The sequence below is a fragment of the Siniperca chuatsi genome, linkage group LG10, assembly GCF_020085105.1.
Source record: "Siniperca chuatsi isolate FFG_IHB_CAS linkage group LG10, ASM2008510v1, whole genome shotgun sequence".
Classification (NCBI taxonomy): Eukaryota; Metazoa; Chordata; class Actinopteri; order Centrarchiformes; family Sinipercidae; genus Siniperca; species Siniperca chuatsi.
The window spans coordinates 9,203,101-9,219,452 of NC_058051.1; the positions used below are offsets into that span (position 1 = coordinate 9,203,101).

General features: G+C 40.3%; 1 protein-coding gene across 8 annotated transcripts in view; it reads left to right on the forward strand.

Annotated features, from left to right (window-relative positions):
• The window catches only part of tns2a (tensin 2a), a 98,576-nt gene that overhangs the window by 56,845 nt on the left and 25,379 nt on the right, over positions 1-16,352 (forward strand). For 7 of the 8 annotated variants that reach the window (XR_006379431.1, XM_044210315.1, XM_044210317.1 and 4 more), the window contains 3 exons: positions 11,908-12,091; positions 12,394-12,444; positions 12,556-12,678. Coding sequence is in view for 6 of the 8 variants with exons in the window: in XM_044210315.1 (XP_044066250.1) it covers positions 11,908-12,091; positions 12,394-12,444; positions 12,556-12,678 (358 nt within the window). In the remaining 2 variants the exon portion in view is untranslated. Of the gene's footprint in view, positions 1-11,907; positions 12,092-12,393; positions 12,445-12,555; positions 12,679-16,352 lie in introns of those variants that run through there. The other variant, XM_044210322.1, reaches the window with a different exon arrangement.

A 16,352-nucleotide genomic window follows, 5' to 3' on the forward strand; every position in this document is an offset into this window, starting at 1 on the left:
CTTCTGGGAGAGGCTTGTGAGATCTGTGAAAACGTGTTTAAAAAGGGTACTGGGGAAAGCCTCATTGAACTTTGAAGAGCTAACAACCATTCTTGCTGAAGTTGAGGCAGTGTTGAACTCCAGACCTCTGTCGTATGTACACAGTGAGGCTTTAGAACCACAGCCACTTACCACTTCTCACTTTTTGGTTGGTAAACGCCTAACTTCACTACCACCAACGACTGTACCTTCTCCAGTTCCGGTAAGAGCAAACAGTGAGGAGCTGGGTCGAAGGTGGAAATACCGGCAGAGACTTTTGACCAGCTTTTGGAACAGCTGGCGCAGAGACTATTTGATGGACTTGTAATCAGCCCACAAATGTGAGACTCCTACACCTACTGCACTCAAAGTAGGAGATGTTGTCTTGATTGGGGAAGGCAACACACCCAGACAGACCTGGAAAATGGGTAGAATTACAGAGCTTTTTTCAGGTAGGGATGGTCTTATACGTTCATGTATTGTTCGCACTCCTACAGGTAGTTTGTTAAGAAGAGCCATTCAGTTGTTATACCCCCTTGAAATATGTTGAGGTATTATTCGTCTGATAGGTGATGAACAGCTGTTCATCGGGCGGGAGAATGTTGTGACTTATTTGTATTTAATATGTAATGCAGTTGTAAGCAAAATGTATTTTATTGTGAAGGGTGCGCAACAGGATAATGTGTGTGTGTCCGCCATCTTGACTAAAGAAGAAGTTTGCGGTGCTGCGTTGCAGCCAGAGTTCAGCAGACTGTTCAGGGAAGCTTTCACGTCGTAATAATAACTGAAGGCTCTGGCTCCCATTCTACTTTTGGAGACTCTAGGATCCACAAGTAACCCTGCATTCTGGGAGCGCAGTGTCCTAGTCGGATAATGAGGTATTATTATGAGATCTTAAGATATGACCTGACCATTAAGAGCTTTGTAGGTGAGGCGAAGGATTTTAAATTCTATTCTGGATTTTACAGGGAGCCAGTGCAGAGAAGCTAATATAATATATATAGAAATATGATCTCTTTTCCTAGTTCTTGTCAGTACACATGCCGCAGCATTCTGGATCAACTGGAGAGTAAAAGGGACTTATTCGGGCAGCCGGATAATACGGAATTGCAATAGTCCAACCTAGAAGTAACAAATGCATGCACTAATTTTTCTGCATCAGTTTGAGACAGGATGTGCCTGATTTTTGCAATGTAGGTGAAAAAAGGCAGTCATGTGATGTCATTGCTTCAACTTTGTTCTTATGCATTTTGTGTGTTCTCAAGTGCTCATCATTCAATGCGAGTCCTGCGCTCTTTAATATTACTGTTCAATATTTAGATTGGTATGCGTTTTAAAAAAGCTATCTTTTGTTGTTCATAATTATTACTCAGCCATTTTTCTATCTACTCCTGTACTGCTAGTGCTACAAACTTTGTTTCATCATCAAATCATACATATTTTTCATTAGATGAATGCTATTACTTTTCTTTATTTTCAGTGATTTTATATAATTTTTTAAGTATTAAAATTTATAATAGGAAGTTTATGGGAGAAATGTTTGAAAGCTGAAATCAAAAACTAAAAGTGCTAAAGCATTCATACTTTATGGACAGCTGCCCCATATGTTTCATGAACTGTGAGGCACAGCAAATCAGTATTTGTGCAGTGTGTTCCTTGGATGAAGTCGATTTGACTGATATAGGACACGCCCATTTGCGCCTGGAATTTTTTTTCCGCCATTTTGGCTGTTTTCGTAAACACATTTTTTGCTTCTTTGGACACATATTTCATTACACAATCTTCACCAACCTTTGCGGGCTTGCTGTTCTAGTTAACAACAGATGGTGTAACCCTGGTCACGTTACTATCAAGCAGAGTATCTGTAGCACGGACATTGAACTGTTAGCTGTGGGACTCCGGCCATATTATCTGCCATGTGAATTCTCACGTCATTGTTGTGGCTGTTTACATCCCCCCCTCTGCTAACCCGGCATCGGCGTGCAACTCCATTTTTGGCCATAACACAACTCCAGACTCAACACCCGAGTGCACTCATATTAATCTCGGGTGATTTCAACCATGTCAGTGTTTCAACAACACTGACTAATTTCCCCCAGTATGTGAATTGTCCTACTAGAGAGGAGAGGACACTGGACTTGCTGTATGCTAACATTAAGGACGCATACAGCTCTTCCCTCCGAAGACGTCGCGTCCCAGTGACCAGCGGCACTGACCTCCCACATAATGAAGACCCTGGAGAGACTAGTGCTGGAACAGCTGTGGCCCATGGTCAGACTCCTCCTAGACCCCCTTCAGTTTGCCTACCAGCCCCTGCTGGGAGTTGAGGACGCCATCATCTCCCTGCTGTGGGAAACTTTGTCTCATGGTGTGAGCAGAACCATCTGCAGCTCAATGCGACAAAGTCTAAGGAGCTGGTTGTGGATCTACGAAGGGCCAAGGCACCAGTGACCCCGGTTTCCATCCAGGGGGTCAGTGTGGACATTGTAGAGGATTAGAAGTACCTGGGAGTACATGTGGACAATAAACTGGACTGGGCTAAGAACACTCAAGCTCTTTACAGGAAGGGGCAGAGCCACATTTGTGAGGAGGCTGAGGTCCTTCAACAACTGCCTGACAATGCTGAAGATGTTTTATGAGTCTGTGGTGGCCAGTGCTATCCTGTATGCTGTTGCATGCTGGGGCAGCAGGTGGAGGGTAGTGGACGCTAACAGACTCAACAAACTGATCCGTAAGGCCAGTGACATTGTGGGGGTGGAGCTGAACTCTCTGGCGGGGGTGTCAGAGAGGAGGATGCTGGCCAAACTATATGCCATCTTGGACAGTGTCTCCCACCCACTCCATGACGTGCTGGTTAAACAAAGGAGTACCTTCAGCGGAAGACTCATCCCCCCAAAATGCACCACAGAGCGCCACAGGAAGTCATTCCTGCCTGTGGCCATCAAACTCTTTAACTCTTCCCTCTAAGTGTAGTCTGTATAACCCTAAGTCATTAAACTGGACATTGATCATTACATCTCTGTAATACCTTATTATCCATACCTTTACTACTGCTGTGCAATATCCTCCTTCTCATTATAAATAAGCTACACTTAACTTGGCAGTTCATGCACTATTACTGTATACCATATTATTATCATCAACCAGTAAACCCACTTTGTACTTCACACTTATTTTATTTTATACTTATACCCACTTGGTACTTAATTTATTTTCTGACCTGTATTATAGTGTATTATCGTAGAAAAGGTTTCAGTCGTAGTCATCTGGACACTGTTTTCAGAATCATGACTACGACTGAAACCTTTTCTACGATAGAACACTTCTGGACGAATGAGGGACTACACCGTCTTATTACAGTGTATTGTATTTTTTGCTTAGTACTTCTATTTCTGTGTGCACTGACGTGATAGTGAGCTGCTGTAGCAAAAGAGTTTCCCCTCGGGGATCAATAAAGTATTTCTGATTCTGATTTTTTGCTAATAAAAAATCACCTGTGCCTCCTATTGAGCTGAAACTTTTTAGCACATCCAATGAATTGTAAGAGTACTTTGCCTCACTGCAACCTATGTGCAATTCAGAAGTCTGTCACTCTATATATTTCAATATATGCAAAATCAATTAACATCTATATCTCCACAAGTCTTCATGCAAATGCTACCAAAATTTACACAGACATTCTCTCGATGGTAGACATCACGTGTGTCAAATTATTTTCAGATCGGACAAACAGTGAGTCTGCAGTGATATTCAATATCTTGCAGTAATTTCTACTATATGCATATATTCCTTTTTGCCCAGTGTTGGATCAAAAATCTTTCCCCAGCCCACATGTCGAAGTGTCCTTGGGCAAGTCATTGAACCCCAAATTGCTCCCAGGGGCTGTGCCTTCGGTGTGTGTGAATGACTGATTAGTTTCTTTGGACTGATGAGCAGTCACAGCATCAGTGTGTGAATGGGGTGAATGCTATACAAGTACAGTCCATTTATCATAACTATTCTTTTTGCAGTCTTAATCAAGTTACAATTGACTCCGGTTGATGGAAAACTGAGGCATGTCTTGTGCAGACTGCCATAATTGGTAAGTTATTGCGACAATAATTCTAAAGATCGCCATCACACAAATTTGTAATCTTACTTGTGTGTTGATTTTTCTCCCACACAAAAATATGTGGATATATATCATCAAAATTCCTATATTTTCAAATGAGCTGAGCTGCACAATTATTCCACGTACCCCCTGGTAACTACAGAAGTACCAATGGTTGAGAATCACTGGCTTACAGGACCAAAGGTAGAAAATAGCATAAATCATAAGTCATAGCATAAATGTCATTAAAGAGCTGAACATTTTGATATTTGAATTTCTGTAGCTAAATGGATCCAGGAGTAGCAGAAATGGAGTTTATTGAAGAGGAACAGACAGAGTGAGTGACAGACAGACAGACAGGAATGACTTCTGGCTGAATGAGTTCATTTCATAGATATGTTAGCTGAGGTGGACCTCTCAAATTCCTGCTTCTAGCTCAAAGACTGTAAAAACAGACAGAGAGTGACTGACAGACAAACAGACAGACAGACAGGAAGTGTGAGAGATGAGAGAGACAGACAAACAGACAGAAACAGCCGTGGTGATGGTATCTGCTGTGTGTGACTCCTGGCTGAGAGAGTTCATTTCATAGACATTTTAGCTGAGGTGCACCTCTCAAAGTCCTGCTTCTAGCTCAAAGACCGTAACTCTTATCACCAAAGTTAAAATACCATAAGAGAGAGGAGAACCTGCTGCATAGGCTGTGTGAGATTTGTGTGTATAGTGTCAAAAATGTGGGAATGAGAGCAGGTTAGAAATGTCCCTTCTTCTGCCTTCTTTCTGAAAATTCTGGTCTCAGTTAATAGTTAAGTCTGTAAGGCAGTTGACTGCCATTGTAACTTTACTTCAAACAAAGTTGAATATTTATTATTTATAAGTTTTAATGGGATTTGAAAAGTTGAATAATACCTTGCATGTACAGAAGATGTGGAACATTTTGATGTTTGAATGGAGTTTCTAGCTGAAAGTATGAATGAGTAGTTAAGAGTTGAAAACATGGGTAAATGTGGAAATTTTGAAAATTCTGTCCATTCATTTTAATAGGGAAAATTTCCTGGAAAACCTTGAATATTTTGGAAAGTATGAAAGGTATGAACAAGTTGTTTTATACTCTGTTTATCATGTACCATCATTCAGTGTAACTCTCTCACTCTTTAATATTATTATTTAGCATTTAGATTGATATGCATTTTAAGAAATAGTCATCTTATGCTGTCTGCTAACAGTCTGTCTGAATAGTACAGTGGTTTAAGATATTGCCACTTGTGTGCTCCTGTAAGATTCCATGGTTGTGAATGCGAATCCTGCCAAGGGCATGGTAACCAAATCCTATAAAGTTGTACAGATAGCATGCTGAAGAAGTCTGTAGCATTTCATATAATTTTACCTCTAGGTGGCACTAAAGGATTTAAAAAAATTGCTGCTTGCAGTCGTAGCAGCAGTAGTAGATGGACCTAACAGCTCCCAGCTCTCTCACCCAATTTCTCTTGAAATTGCACATTCTAATTCTTCTTCTTCCGTATGTTTTTTTGTTCGCTACTACTTCTGCATACTTTCGAGTACAGGAACCATTAAACTATCAAAATGTTCAGCTCTTTCAGAACATTTATGCTATGACTTCTTCTTTCTACCATTTAAACTTTTTAAAATATTTAGCTTTTTTCAACATTTTTTTTTACAATATAAGTCAATGGAGCAATATTCAAATCCTCTTCAATCCTCCTCCACTTTGAATTGCTACTAGTTCTGCATACTTTCAGCTACAGACGTCAATAAAAACTTTAAACTTGTCACAAGAATTTCAACTATTAAACTCTGATTCAGCTTTTTGATATATCAGTCCTTTTCTGATTTTATAATGGGTGTGTATTGGGTGAGCTAGAGTGGATGCGGAGCAGCTGTACAATCTTAAAATTTTCTGTTCAACTTGCTCTAATGCCCACAATTTTTCAATTCAATTAAATTTCATTTATATAGCGCCAATTCATAACAAAAGTTATCTCATTGCACTTTTCCTATAGAGCAGATCTAGACCACGCTCTTTATGATATTATTTACAGAGACCCAACAAATCCCACTATGAGCAAGCACTTGGTGACAGCGGCAAGGAAAAACTTCCTTTTAACAGGCAGAAACCTTGGACAGAGCCAGGCTCAATGGTGGGCTGCCGTGTTAGGATTAGAGAGAGAGAGAGGTTTTGAGAAAGAGAAAAGGTGTGTGTGTGCGGGGGGGGGGCATATTAATAAATTAATAGTAATAGAAATGACAGTCATAGAAATAATAATGACAATAATAGTAACGGAGCCAATAACAACAACTGTAGTAGCAGTTGTTGAGCAGTAACATGGGGGCAGCAGGTGGCCCACAATCACAGATCCAGTCTCTGCAGCTCCAGAGGTAGAAATACCTGCTGAAAGCGACAGAAGGAGAGAGGAGAGAAATGAGAAAGCACAGAACTACGGGAGAGAGAAGATGTTGAGTTAGTAAAAATGCATACAGATGGAGAGGGAGAGGAGGAGAGAGGAGCTCAGTGCATCATGGGAAGTCTAGGCCTATAGCAGCATAACTAAGGGATGGTTCAGGACTCCAGCCAGCTAGCCCTAACTATAAGCTTTATCAAAGAGGAAAGTCTTAGGCCTACTCTTAAATGTGGAGATGGCTTCTGCCTCCCAAACCCAAACTGGGACCTGATTCCACAGACGAGGAGCTTGATAACTGAAGGTTCTGGCTCCCATTCTACTTTTGGAGACTCTAGGAACCACAAGTAACCCTGCATTCTGGGAGCACAGTGTTCTAGTGGGGTAATCAGGTACTATGACATCTTTAAGATGCCTGACCATTAAAAGCTTTGTAGGTGAGGAGAAGGATTTTAAATTCTATTCTGGATTTTACAGGGAACCAGTGCAGAGAAGCTAATATTGGAGATGATGATCTCTTTTCCTAGTTCTTGTCAGTACACGTGCCACAGCATTCTGGATCAACTGAAGACTCTTAAGGGAATTATTCGGGCAGCTGGATAATAAGGAACTGCAATAGTCCAGCCTAGAAGTAACAAATGTATGGACTAGTTTTTCTACATCATTTTGAGACAGGATGTGCCTGATTTTGGCAATGTTGCATAGGTGAAAGAAGTCAGTCCTTGAAGTTTGTTTCATGTGGGAGTTAAAGGATAAATCCTGATCAAAGATAACTCTGAGGTTCCTTACGGTGGTGCTGGAGGCCAGGGCAATGCCATCTAGAGCAACAATATTTCTTTAGATAATGTGTCTCAGAGGTGTTTGCCTAATGGAAACATATTTAAGGTTAATAGAATCGTTCCAAACACAGAACCTTATGGAACTCCGTGATTAACTTTGGCGTGCACACCGTTAACATGTACAAACTGAGATCGATCTGATAGGATTGAAACCAGCTTAGTGCAGCTCCATTAATGCCAATCGAATGTTCCAGTGTCTGTAATTGGATGTGATGGTCAATGGTGTCAAATGCAGCACTAAGATCTAACAAGACAAGTACAGAGACAAGTTCATTGTCTAATGCAATTAAAAGGTCATTTGTAATTTTCATCAGTGCTGTCTCTGTGCTATGATGCACTCAAAATCCTGATTGAAAATCCTCAAATAAACTATTGTTATTTAGAAAGTCACACAACTGATTGGCGACTGCTTTCTTAGAGAGAAAGGGAAGATTAGATATAGGTCTACAGTTGGCCGAAACCCCTGGATCAAGAGTGCGCTTTTTAAGAAGACTCTAATTACAGCTACTTTAAAGACAGATTGATCATATCCAGTAAAAAAAAAGTGCTAACTTTAAAAAAGACGTTAGCACAAAAAGAAATGCTAAAACGTCTTTAAGCAGCCTAATTGGAATGGAGTCTAAGAGACAGGTTGCTGGCTTAGATGAATTAATCATCGAAGTTAGTTGAAGAAGGTCGATAGGAGCAAAGCAGTCAAAATATATATCAGGTTTTAGAGTTGTTTCTAAGGTTCCTGTGTTTGAAGATAAACAGGTACTGGTTGAGGGCTGGACGTGATGAATTTTTTCTCTAAAAGTTTCTCTAATAGCTTCTTTAATAAAATTTCATTATTAAAGAAGCTCATGAAGTCATTACTACTGAGGGCTATCAGAATACATGGCTCAATAGAGCTGTGATTCTCTGTCAGAGATTACTGACAAAGAAACCTGGGATTGTTTTATATTTTCCTCTATTAATGATGAGTAGTAGGCTGCTCTGGCATTACGGAGGGCTTTTCATATATTTTTAGGACTATCTTGCCAGACTAAACAAGATTCTTCCAGGTTGTTGTCATTTCCTTTCAAGTTTTCACAATGTTTGCTTTAATATGCGGGTTTGGGGGTTATTCCATGCTAACCTTCTTTGTTTTATTATCTGTTTTATTATCTTCTGTGGAAAGACTATTAAATGTTCAATTTCAATGCCATATACCAGAACAAGGTCGAGGGTGTGGTTAAAACAGTGAGTGGGTTGATGTACACTCAAAACAAAAGCCAATCGAATCTAATAATGAGATGAATGCAGTACTAAGGCTATCATTATCAACATCCACATGTATATTAAAATCACCCACAAAAGTTACTTTATCTGTTTTAAGGATCAAACTTGATAAAACTTTGAGAATTCAGATAAAAATTCAGAATAAGGACCAAGAGCCTGGTACACTATAACAAATAGAATTGGCTGTCATGTTTTCCAGGTTGAGTGTGAAAGACTAAGAACAAGGCTTTCGAATGAGTTATAATTTAGTTTAGGTTTAGGGTTGATTAATAGGCTTGAGTCGCAGATGGCTGCAACTCCACCGCCTCGGCCGGTGCCTCAAGGAATGTAAGTATTAATATGACTGGATGGAGTGGATTCATTTAGGCTAACATATTCTTCATGACCCCACCAGGTTTCAGTAAAACAAAATGATACTCTGATATTAAATTGTTCACTAGTACAGCTTTAGATGACAGAGATGACAGACTAAAGTGTGCATGCGCCAACGTGCATGCTGCCTGTTGCCGTTGCTCCGTCTTCATACTTATCATCAACCGGTAATCCACTTTTTACGTTACACTTATTTTAATTTTATACTTATACTCACTTGGTACTTAATTTATCTTACCTGTATTATAGTGTATTATATTTTTTGCTTAGTACTTCTATTCCTGTGTACACTGACCAGATAGTGAGCAGCTGTAACAAAAGAGTTTCCCCTTGGGGTTCAATAAATTATTTCTGATTCTGATTCTGACTGATCTGATCTGATGTTTAAAAGTCCACATTTAATTCTCCTATTTTGTTATGCTATTTCATCATTTTTGTTTAGGTTTTTATGTATAACTCCTCTTCTGTTTAACTTTTGGTTTTATTCATTTAAGTGGTTGGGGGGCAGACACCGTCTAATAAACTCTACTGGGTGCTGGCTAACTACAGCAGCTAATGATTGAGTTCCCATGGTGCGGAACCACGTTTCCAATTCACTAAACCTCACCTCCAATGCTACAAATAAACTACATTTATTACATGTACCATTATCACTAAAGGAGGCAGAGGAATTGATAAACATTTGACACACTGAGCACAAGAGCGCAGGAGAAGGTGAGAGAGGGAAGCCATTGCTAGCTGCTAAGCTAAAGAACGGTAGCTAGCATAACTGAATAGCATGTAAACTGTGGTATTAGTGAGAAAATCGTTAAAAGAAGGAGAGAGCTATGAGTGCTTGAGCAGAACATTTAAATGTATAGCAGATAGTTAGTCACTATAATAAAGAATCAAACAAAATTAACCGTGATGAGCTAGAGCAACAAAGATACCCTACTAGTTACACACAAACACCGGTCACTGGAAAAGAGACAATACTCTTACTGCAGCACGTCAGCTCGTCAGCCCCTCAACAAAATTGTGTATTTTCAATCTTCATACATAATTTATACATCAATTAGTAGACAAAGTTGTCCTGGTTCAGATCATGGAACGATTTAAACCATAGGACATACAGTTTTTGAATTGTCTGCCTTAAAGCACTAAGAGAACGCTTCAACTGTCACATTGACTGTAATAATAATTTGGTTCTGACACTCCAGAGTAAAAAGACAAATGTGCCAACTTTTAAAACTGTGGTTTCTCAGCAATTTTTAACTTATCCACACAAATTACACATCTACATGTTCTGAAATGCCTTTCGGTGCTGACAGTGAGGTCATTTCATTGATTCGACCAACAGTTTAAGCTTTTTTGTCCACTTTACCCAACAACACAGTTGTTGTTGATTAGCTTGTTAAACATCAAAGCAGTTTGTTCCTTTGATCTCATTGGTGGACTGTTGTTGAGCTATTTTTAGCAGTTCAGACCTCTGTCCTTTTTAACTGTTAATACATTTAGACTTTGAGCTGTTTCAGGTTTGACTTTTTAAAATATTAAGCTTTTTCAAAAACATTTTCACAATGGAAGAAATCTTCAAATCCTAATCCTCAATTTACAATTCACTTCTACCTCAATTCAATTCTCACACACATAGAAACACAAATACTGATACATACAGACACAAAATAAACTACATGTAAACTGTTTTTTCTATCTTTATGGGGATTTTTACACACAGACACACACACAATGACTGATTGATTACTATCTTTGTGGGGACTTTTGTGGGGATTTGCACTGTTTTTATCAAAAATTCATTACAAAGGAGTGACAATATCACAATATTACAGTAACTTACAGCTTGTTTGGCAATGTATTTCAACTCTTATCATATTTAGGTAATGCATTCTTCTTCTGTGTGTTTTTCGGTCAATTACTACTTCTGCATATTTTAAGCTACAGAAACCATTCAAATGTTAAAACTTGCTCTTTAAGGACACTTATGCTTCTATTCAATGTTTTTCTACTATTTATGCTTTTTAAAATATTGTGCTTTTTTTCAACAATTTATAGAAGTGAAAACCATTGACAATATTACAGTTTAGCTTCCAGCTTTTCTAGCAATGTATTTCAGCTCATAGCTTCTTTAGGAAATGCAGTTTATCTTCCAATTCTGGCAATTTATTTCACATTTCTGTATTTTCAACAATGCTTAGCAATTTATTCTTCTTCTGTATGTTTTTCGGTTTGCTAACACTTCTGCATACTTTCAGCTACAGAAACAATTCACATGTAAAAATGTTATGCTCTTGAAGGACATTTATGTTTCTATTCAGCTTTTCAAACTTTCAAAGCTTCCAGGTTTTTCAGGCAAATTGATTTCAGATTTCTGCATTTTCAGCAATGCTTTGCGATTTATTTCAGCTGTCACCATTCACGTGCATTTTCTGCAGGAAATGCAATTTTTCTAGTTTCTTATAATAATGTTATTGAAGTGCCTGTCACTCTGTTCCAAAGAGGAATTTTCTACAGAAGTAATTAAATGAAAATAGTTTCCACATCTGCACTGCTCCACACGTTCCTCTAATCAGTGTCCTCTTTGTTTCTGCCCTCTTTCACTTGTTCTTCAGACTATGGCCACCTCTCCCTCATTCTTTCCGGAAGGTTTAGTGTCAATCATGAGAAAGCAAGTTGGCTTTTGATCTGACCTATATGTCACACACAGTATCCAGTTTCTCTCTTTTCCATTTGTCCTCTATTTTCTCATTCTGTCTATCCATCCAACCAAGAGTTTCATCAGTGTGTGAAGGAGCACATTCATGTTGGGCTGCCACAAACAACCTGTAGTAACACTCACACTTGTCCATCTGACCCTGCTCTCTCTTCTCGTCTTCCCCTTTCCCCTCCATTTTTTCCTTCTCTGTTTCTCCAGGAGCTTCAGTGTGGACCGTGTGATGGAGAGAGTGATGGAGCGCAACTACGACTTCGACCTGACCTACATCACAGAGAGGATCATCTCCGTTTTCTTCCCCACAAAACTGGAGGAGCAGAGATACCGTCTCAACCTGAAGGAGGTGGCTACCATGCTCAAATCCAAACACCAGGACAAATTTCTGGTGAGGGAACAGAAATGCAGCACACTCAGCTGAGACAGACAGTAATTACAGTATCTTTTACAAGGTGTCACATACAGTAGTTAGTCAGTGGTATTTGTTACAGCAGTGATTTTAATTCCCTCTTTGGAGTATTCAGTTTAATTGAGCTGAAGATGTTTGTTGCACAATAAACAACAATATGGCCACAGGAATCTGCAAAATACACATAGCAATCCACAAATTAGTGTATTTGTTTTTTTCTGTCACACTGAACTAATTGTAACCATAACTAGCTACAGTGATAAACATCTTTTCTGCTTCAGCTCCTGAACCTGTCCGAGAGGCGCCATGATATCACCCGACTAAATCCAAAGGTAGAATTTTTCTTCTTGTAATTCTTGTAACTTGGTGTTGAGAATTCAGATCACAGTCTTTAGTTAAATCTCCTTAAACTACATGATCTTTCTCTCCATCTCAACCACCAGGTTCATGACTTTGGCTGGCCCGACCTCCACGCCCCACCACTGGATAAGATCTGTGCCATATGTAAGGCCATGGAGACGTGGCTGACCTCTGACCCCCAGCAAGTGGTGGTCCTGCACTGCAAGGTCAGAGTTCAGGGTTTTTCAGACAGTTGTCCCACTGTTATCCTAGCCATAAAACAGGCAGATGTATCGAAATGTAGTAATGAGTTAAAGGGTAATTCCGGTATTTTTAAACCTGGGCCCTATTTTTACATCTTTTTTGGTTCTAAGGGTGCTTTCATACCTAAACTGTTTGGTTCGAACCCTGATTAGGTTGCCCGGTTGGTACGGTTTGTTTGGGCTGGTGTTTGTGTGTTATAAGTAGCATATTTTTGCTGCTCTAGCTCATCACAGTTCATTTTGTTCTATTCTTCATTATAGTGACTATCTGCTATACGTTTAAACGTACACTAGTTCTGCTCAAGCACTCATAGCTCTCTCGTTCTTTTAATGACTTTCTTGCCCACAGTTTACACGCTATTCAGTTTTGCTAGCTATTGTTCTTTAGCTTAGCAGCTAGCTATGGCTTCTCTCTCTCCCTCTCCTGCTTTCTCCTGCTCGGTGTGTCAAATGTTTAGCTATTCCTCTGCCTCCTTTAGTGATAATGGTGCATGTATTAAATGTAGTTTATTTGTAGTGTTGGAGGAGAGGTTTAGTGAATTGGAAACGTGGTTCCGCACCATGGGAACTCAATCGTTGGCTGCTGTAGTTAGCTAGAACCTAGTAGCCGTTGCCAGAACGACTAGAGGTAGCTCCTCTTACCCATCCCCGAAACCAGGGAGGCTGGGTGACTGTCTGAAGGAAGCATGGAGGAAGCCCATGGTTCACCACCAATCTGTTCACGTTTCCAACAAGTTCTTCTCACTCAGCGACACACCCGCTAAGAAACCAACTCTGATTATTGGCAGCTTAATTTTAAGAAACATGAAGTTATTGACACCAACGACCATAGTCAAATGTATTCCTGGCGCCAGAGCAGGCAACGATGAATCCTATTTAAAACTGCTGGCTAAGGATAAATGTAAATACAGTAAGATTGTTATTCACATCAGCGGTAACGACTCCCGATTACGCCAATCGGAGGTCACTAAAGTTAATGTTGAGTCGGTGTGTACATATGCAAAGACAATGTCAGACTCTGTAGTTTTCTCTGGACCCCTGCCAAACCTGACCAGTGATGACATGTTTAGCCGCATGTCTTCATTCCGCTGCTAGCTGTCAAGGTGTTGTCCAGCAAACAATGTGGGCTTTGTAGATAAATGGCAGACTTTCTGGGAAAGACCTGGTCTGATTAGGAGAGACGGCATTCATCCCACTTTGGATGGAGCAGCTCTCACATCTAGAAATCTGGCTGAGTTTATTAGTGGACCAAAACTATGACAACCTAGAGTTGAGATCAGGGGGTAGAGTTGCAGTCCTACACGCTTCTCTGCGCTTCCAGGTTACCCGCCCAAAACTCCTTAGTGACTCCCGACCACTTAAATTAATGAAATCAAAAGTTAACAGAAGAGGAGTTACACATAAAAACCTAAACAAAAGTACAACCGCTGAAATAGCACAACAAAATAGCAGAATTAAATGTGGACTCTAAACATCACATCTCTGAACGATTAAATATCAGGGTATCATATTGACTTATTTAATCTTACTGAAACCTGGCTGGGTCATGAAGAATATGTTAGCTTAAATGAATCCGCTCCGCCCAATTATATTAATACTCACATTCCTCGAGGCACCGGCCAAGGAGGTGGAGTTGCAGCCATCTGCGACTCAAGCCTATTAATCAACTCTAAACCTAAACTAAATTATAATTAATTCAAAAGCATTGCTCATAGTCGTTCACACCCTACTTGGAAAACATGACAGCCAGTTCTATTTGTTTTAGTGCTCCAGGCTCCTGGTCCTTATTCTGAATTTTTATCTGAATTCTCAGAGTTTTATCAAGTTTATTCCTTAAAACAGATAAAGTAACTTTTGTGAAAAACCTAATCTATATTTAGACTGCTTTTCTCCCATCAACCTTCTTCAACTAACTTCAACGCTTTCTTAATCTAAGCCATTAACCTGTCTCCCAACTAGGCTGCTTAAAGACATTTTACCCTTAGGTAGTACTTCTTTACTGGATATGATCAATCTGTCTTTTTTAACAAGCTATGTACCACAGTCCTTTAAAGTAGCTGTAATTAAACCTCTTCTTAAAAAGCCCACTCTTGATCCTGGGGTTTTAGCCAACTATAGACCTATATCTAACCTTCCCTTTCTCTCTAAGATCCTTGAGAAAGCAGTCGCCAATCAGTTGTGTGACTTTCTAAATAACAATAGTTTATTTGAGGATTTTCAGTCAGGGTTTAGAGTGCATCGTAGCACAGAGGCAGCAGTGGTGAAAATTACAAATGACTTTTAATTTCATCAGACATTGGACTTGTCTGTGTACTTGTCTTGTTAGATCATAGTGCTGCATTCAACACCATCACATCCTATTACAGAGACTGGAACATTGAATTGGCATTAAAGGAACCACACTAAGCTGGTTTAAATTCTATCAGATTGATCTCAGTTTGTACATGTTAATAATAAATAAGATTCTGTGCTTGGACCGATTCTATTAACCTTATATATGCTTCCTTTAGGCAATATTATTAGGAAACACTCCATAAACTTTCATTGTTATGCGGATGATACCCAATTATATCTATCGATCAAGCCAGATGAAACTAATCAGTTAGCTAAACTTCAATCATGTCTTAAGAACACCGTTTTACCAGAGCAACAGGCTCCACCTCTCTCCATGCTTTTAGGAGGTTGAGGTGGTAGATCTGCGTTGCCCCTCCCCTATCAGACCGCACAACCTCATAGTCCACGTCGCCCACACGCCATGTGACCACTGCGACCTGGTGAGTAATTTGGAGCTGGACGAAGGGAGTAATACAAGCACTTTATCTCCCGGCGTGAATTGTCTTAATCTAGCCCCTCTGTTGTACAAGCGTTGTTGACGCTCCTGAGCCTGGAGCAAATTCTCCCGTGATAACTGCCCTAACGTGTGGAGTTTTGCTCTCAGGTCCAGGACGTGCTGAACTTCGGCTTGGACCCTCCTCCCAGTTTTCTCTAACTAGGTCCAGGACCCCCCGTGGGTTTCTGCCAAACAGCAGCTCAAAGGGAGAAAATCCTGTGGAGGCCTGGGGTACCTCCCGCACTGCAAACAACAGAGGATTTAGCCACCTATCCCAATTGCGCTCATCCTCGTGCACAAATTTACGGATCACAGACTTCAAAGTTTTGTTCAGATGCTCGATGAGCCAGTCGGTCTGAGGGTGGTATATGCTGGTTCGAACTGACTTAATGCCCAATAATCTGTAAAGTTCTCTCAGTGTGCGTGACATGAGGTGCCTTGGTCAGTCAGGATCTCTTTCGGGATCCCGACTCGGGAGATGACCTGAAACTGTGCCTATGCCACACTCTTTGCAGAGATGGTGCGCAATGGCACTGCTTCGGGATATCGGGTTGCATATTCCATTAAAACTAGCACAAAGTGATATCCACGTGCACTCCGGTAAAATGGCCCGATGAGGTCCATACCATCAATGGTAATGGGAGCCGGTTCCCCCTCCCAATCTGCAGAATCGGACAACCTTGCGTCGGCACTGAGCACAGAACACACATCCCATGTCCCTGACAGTTGTCCACGCACCCCCAAACAGTACCTCACTAACCTATTAAACCCAAGCCAATCTGTACCCAAAATCAGGGGGTGCGTCAGG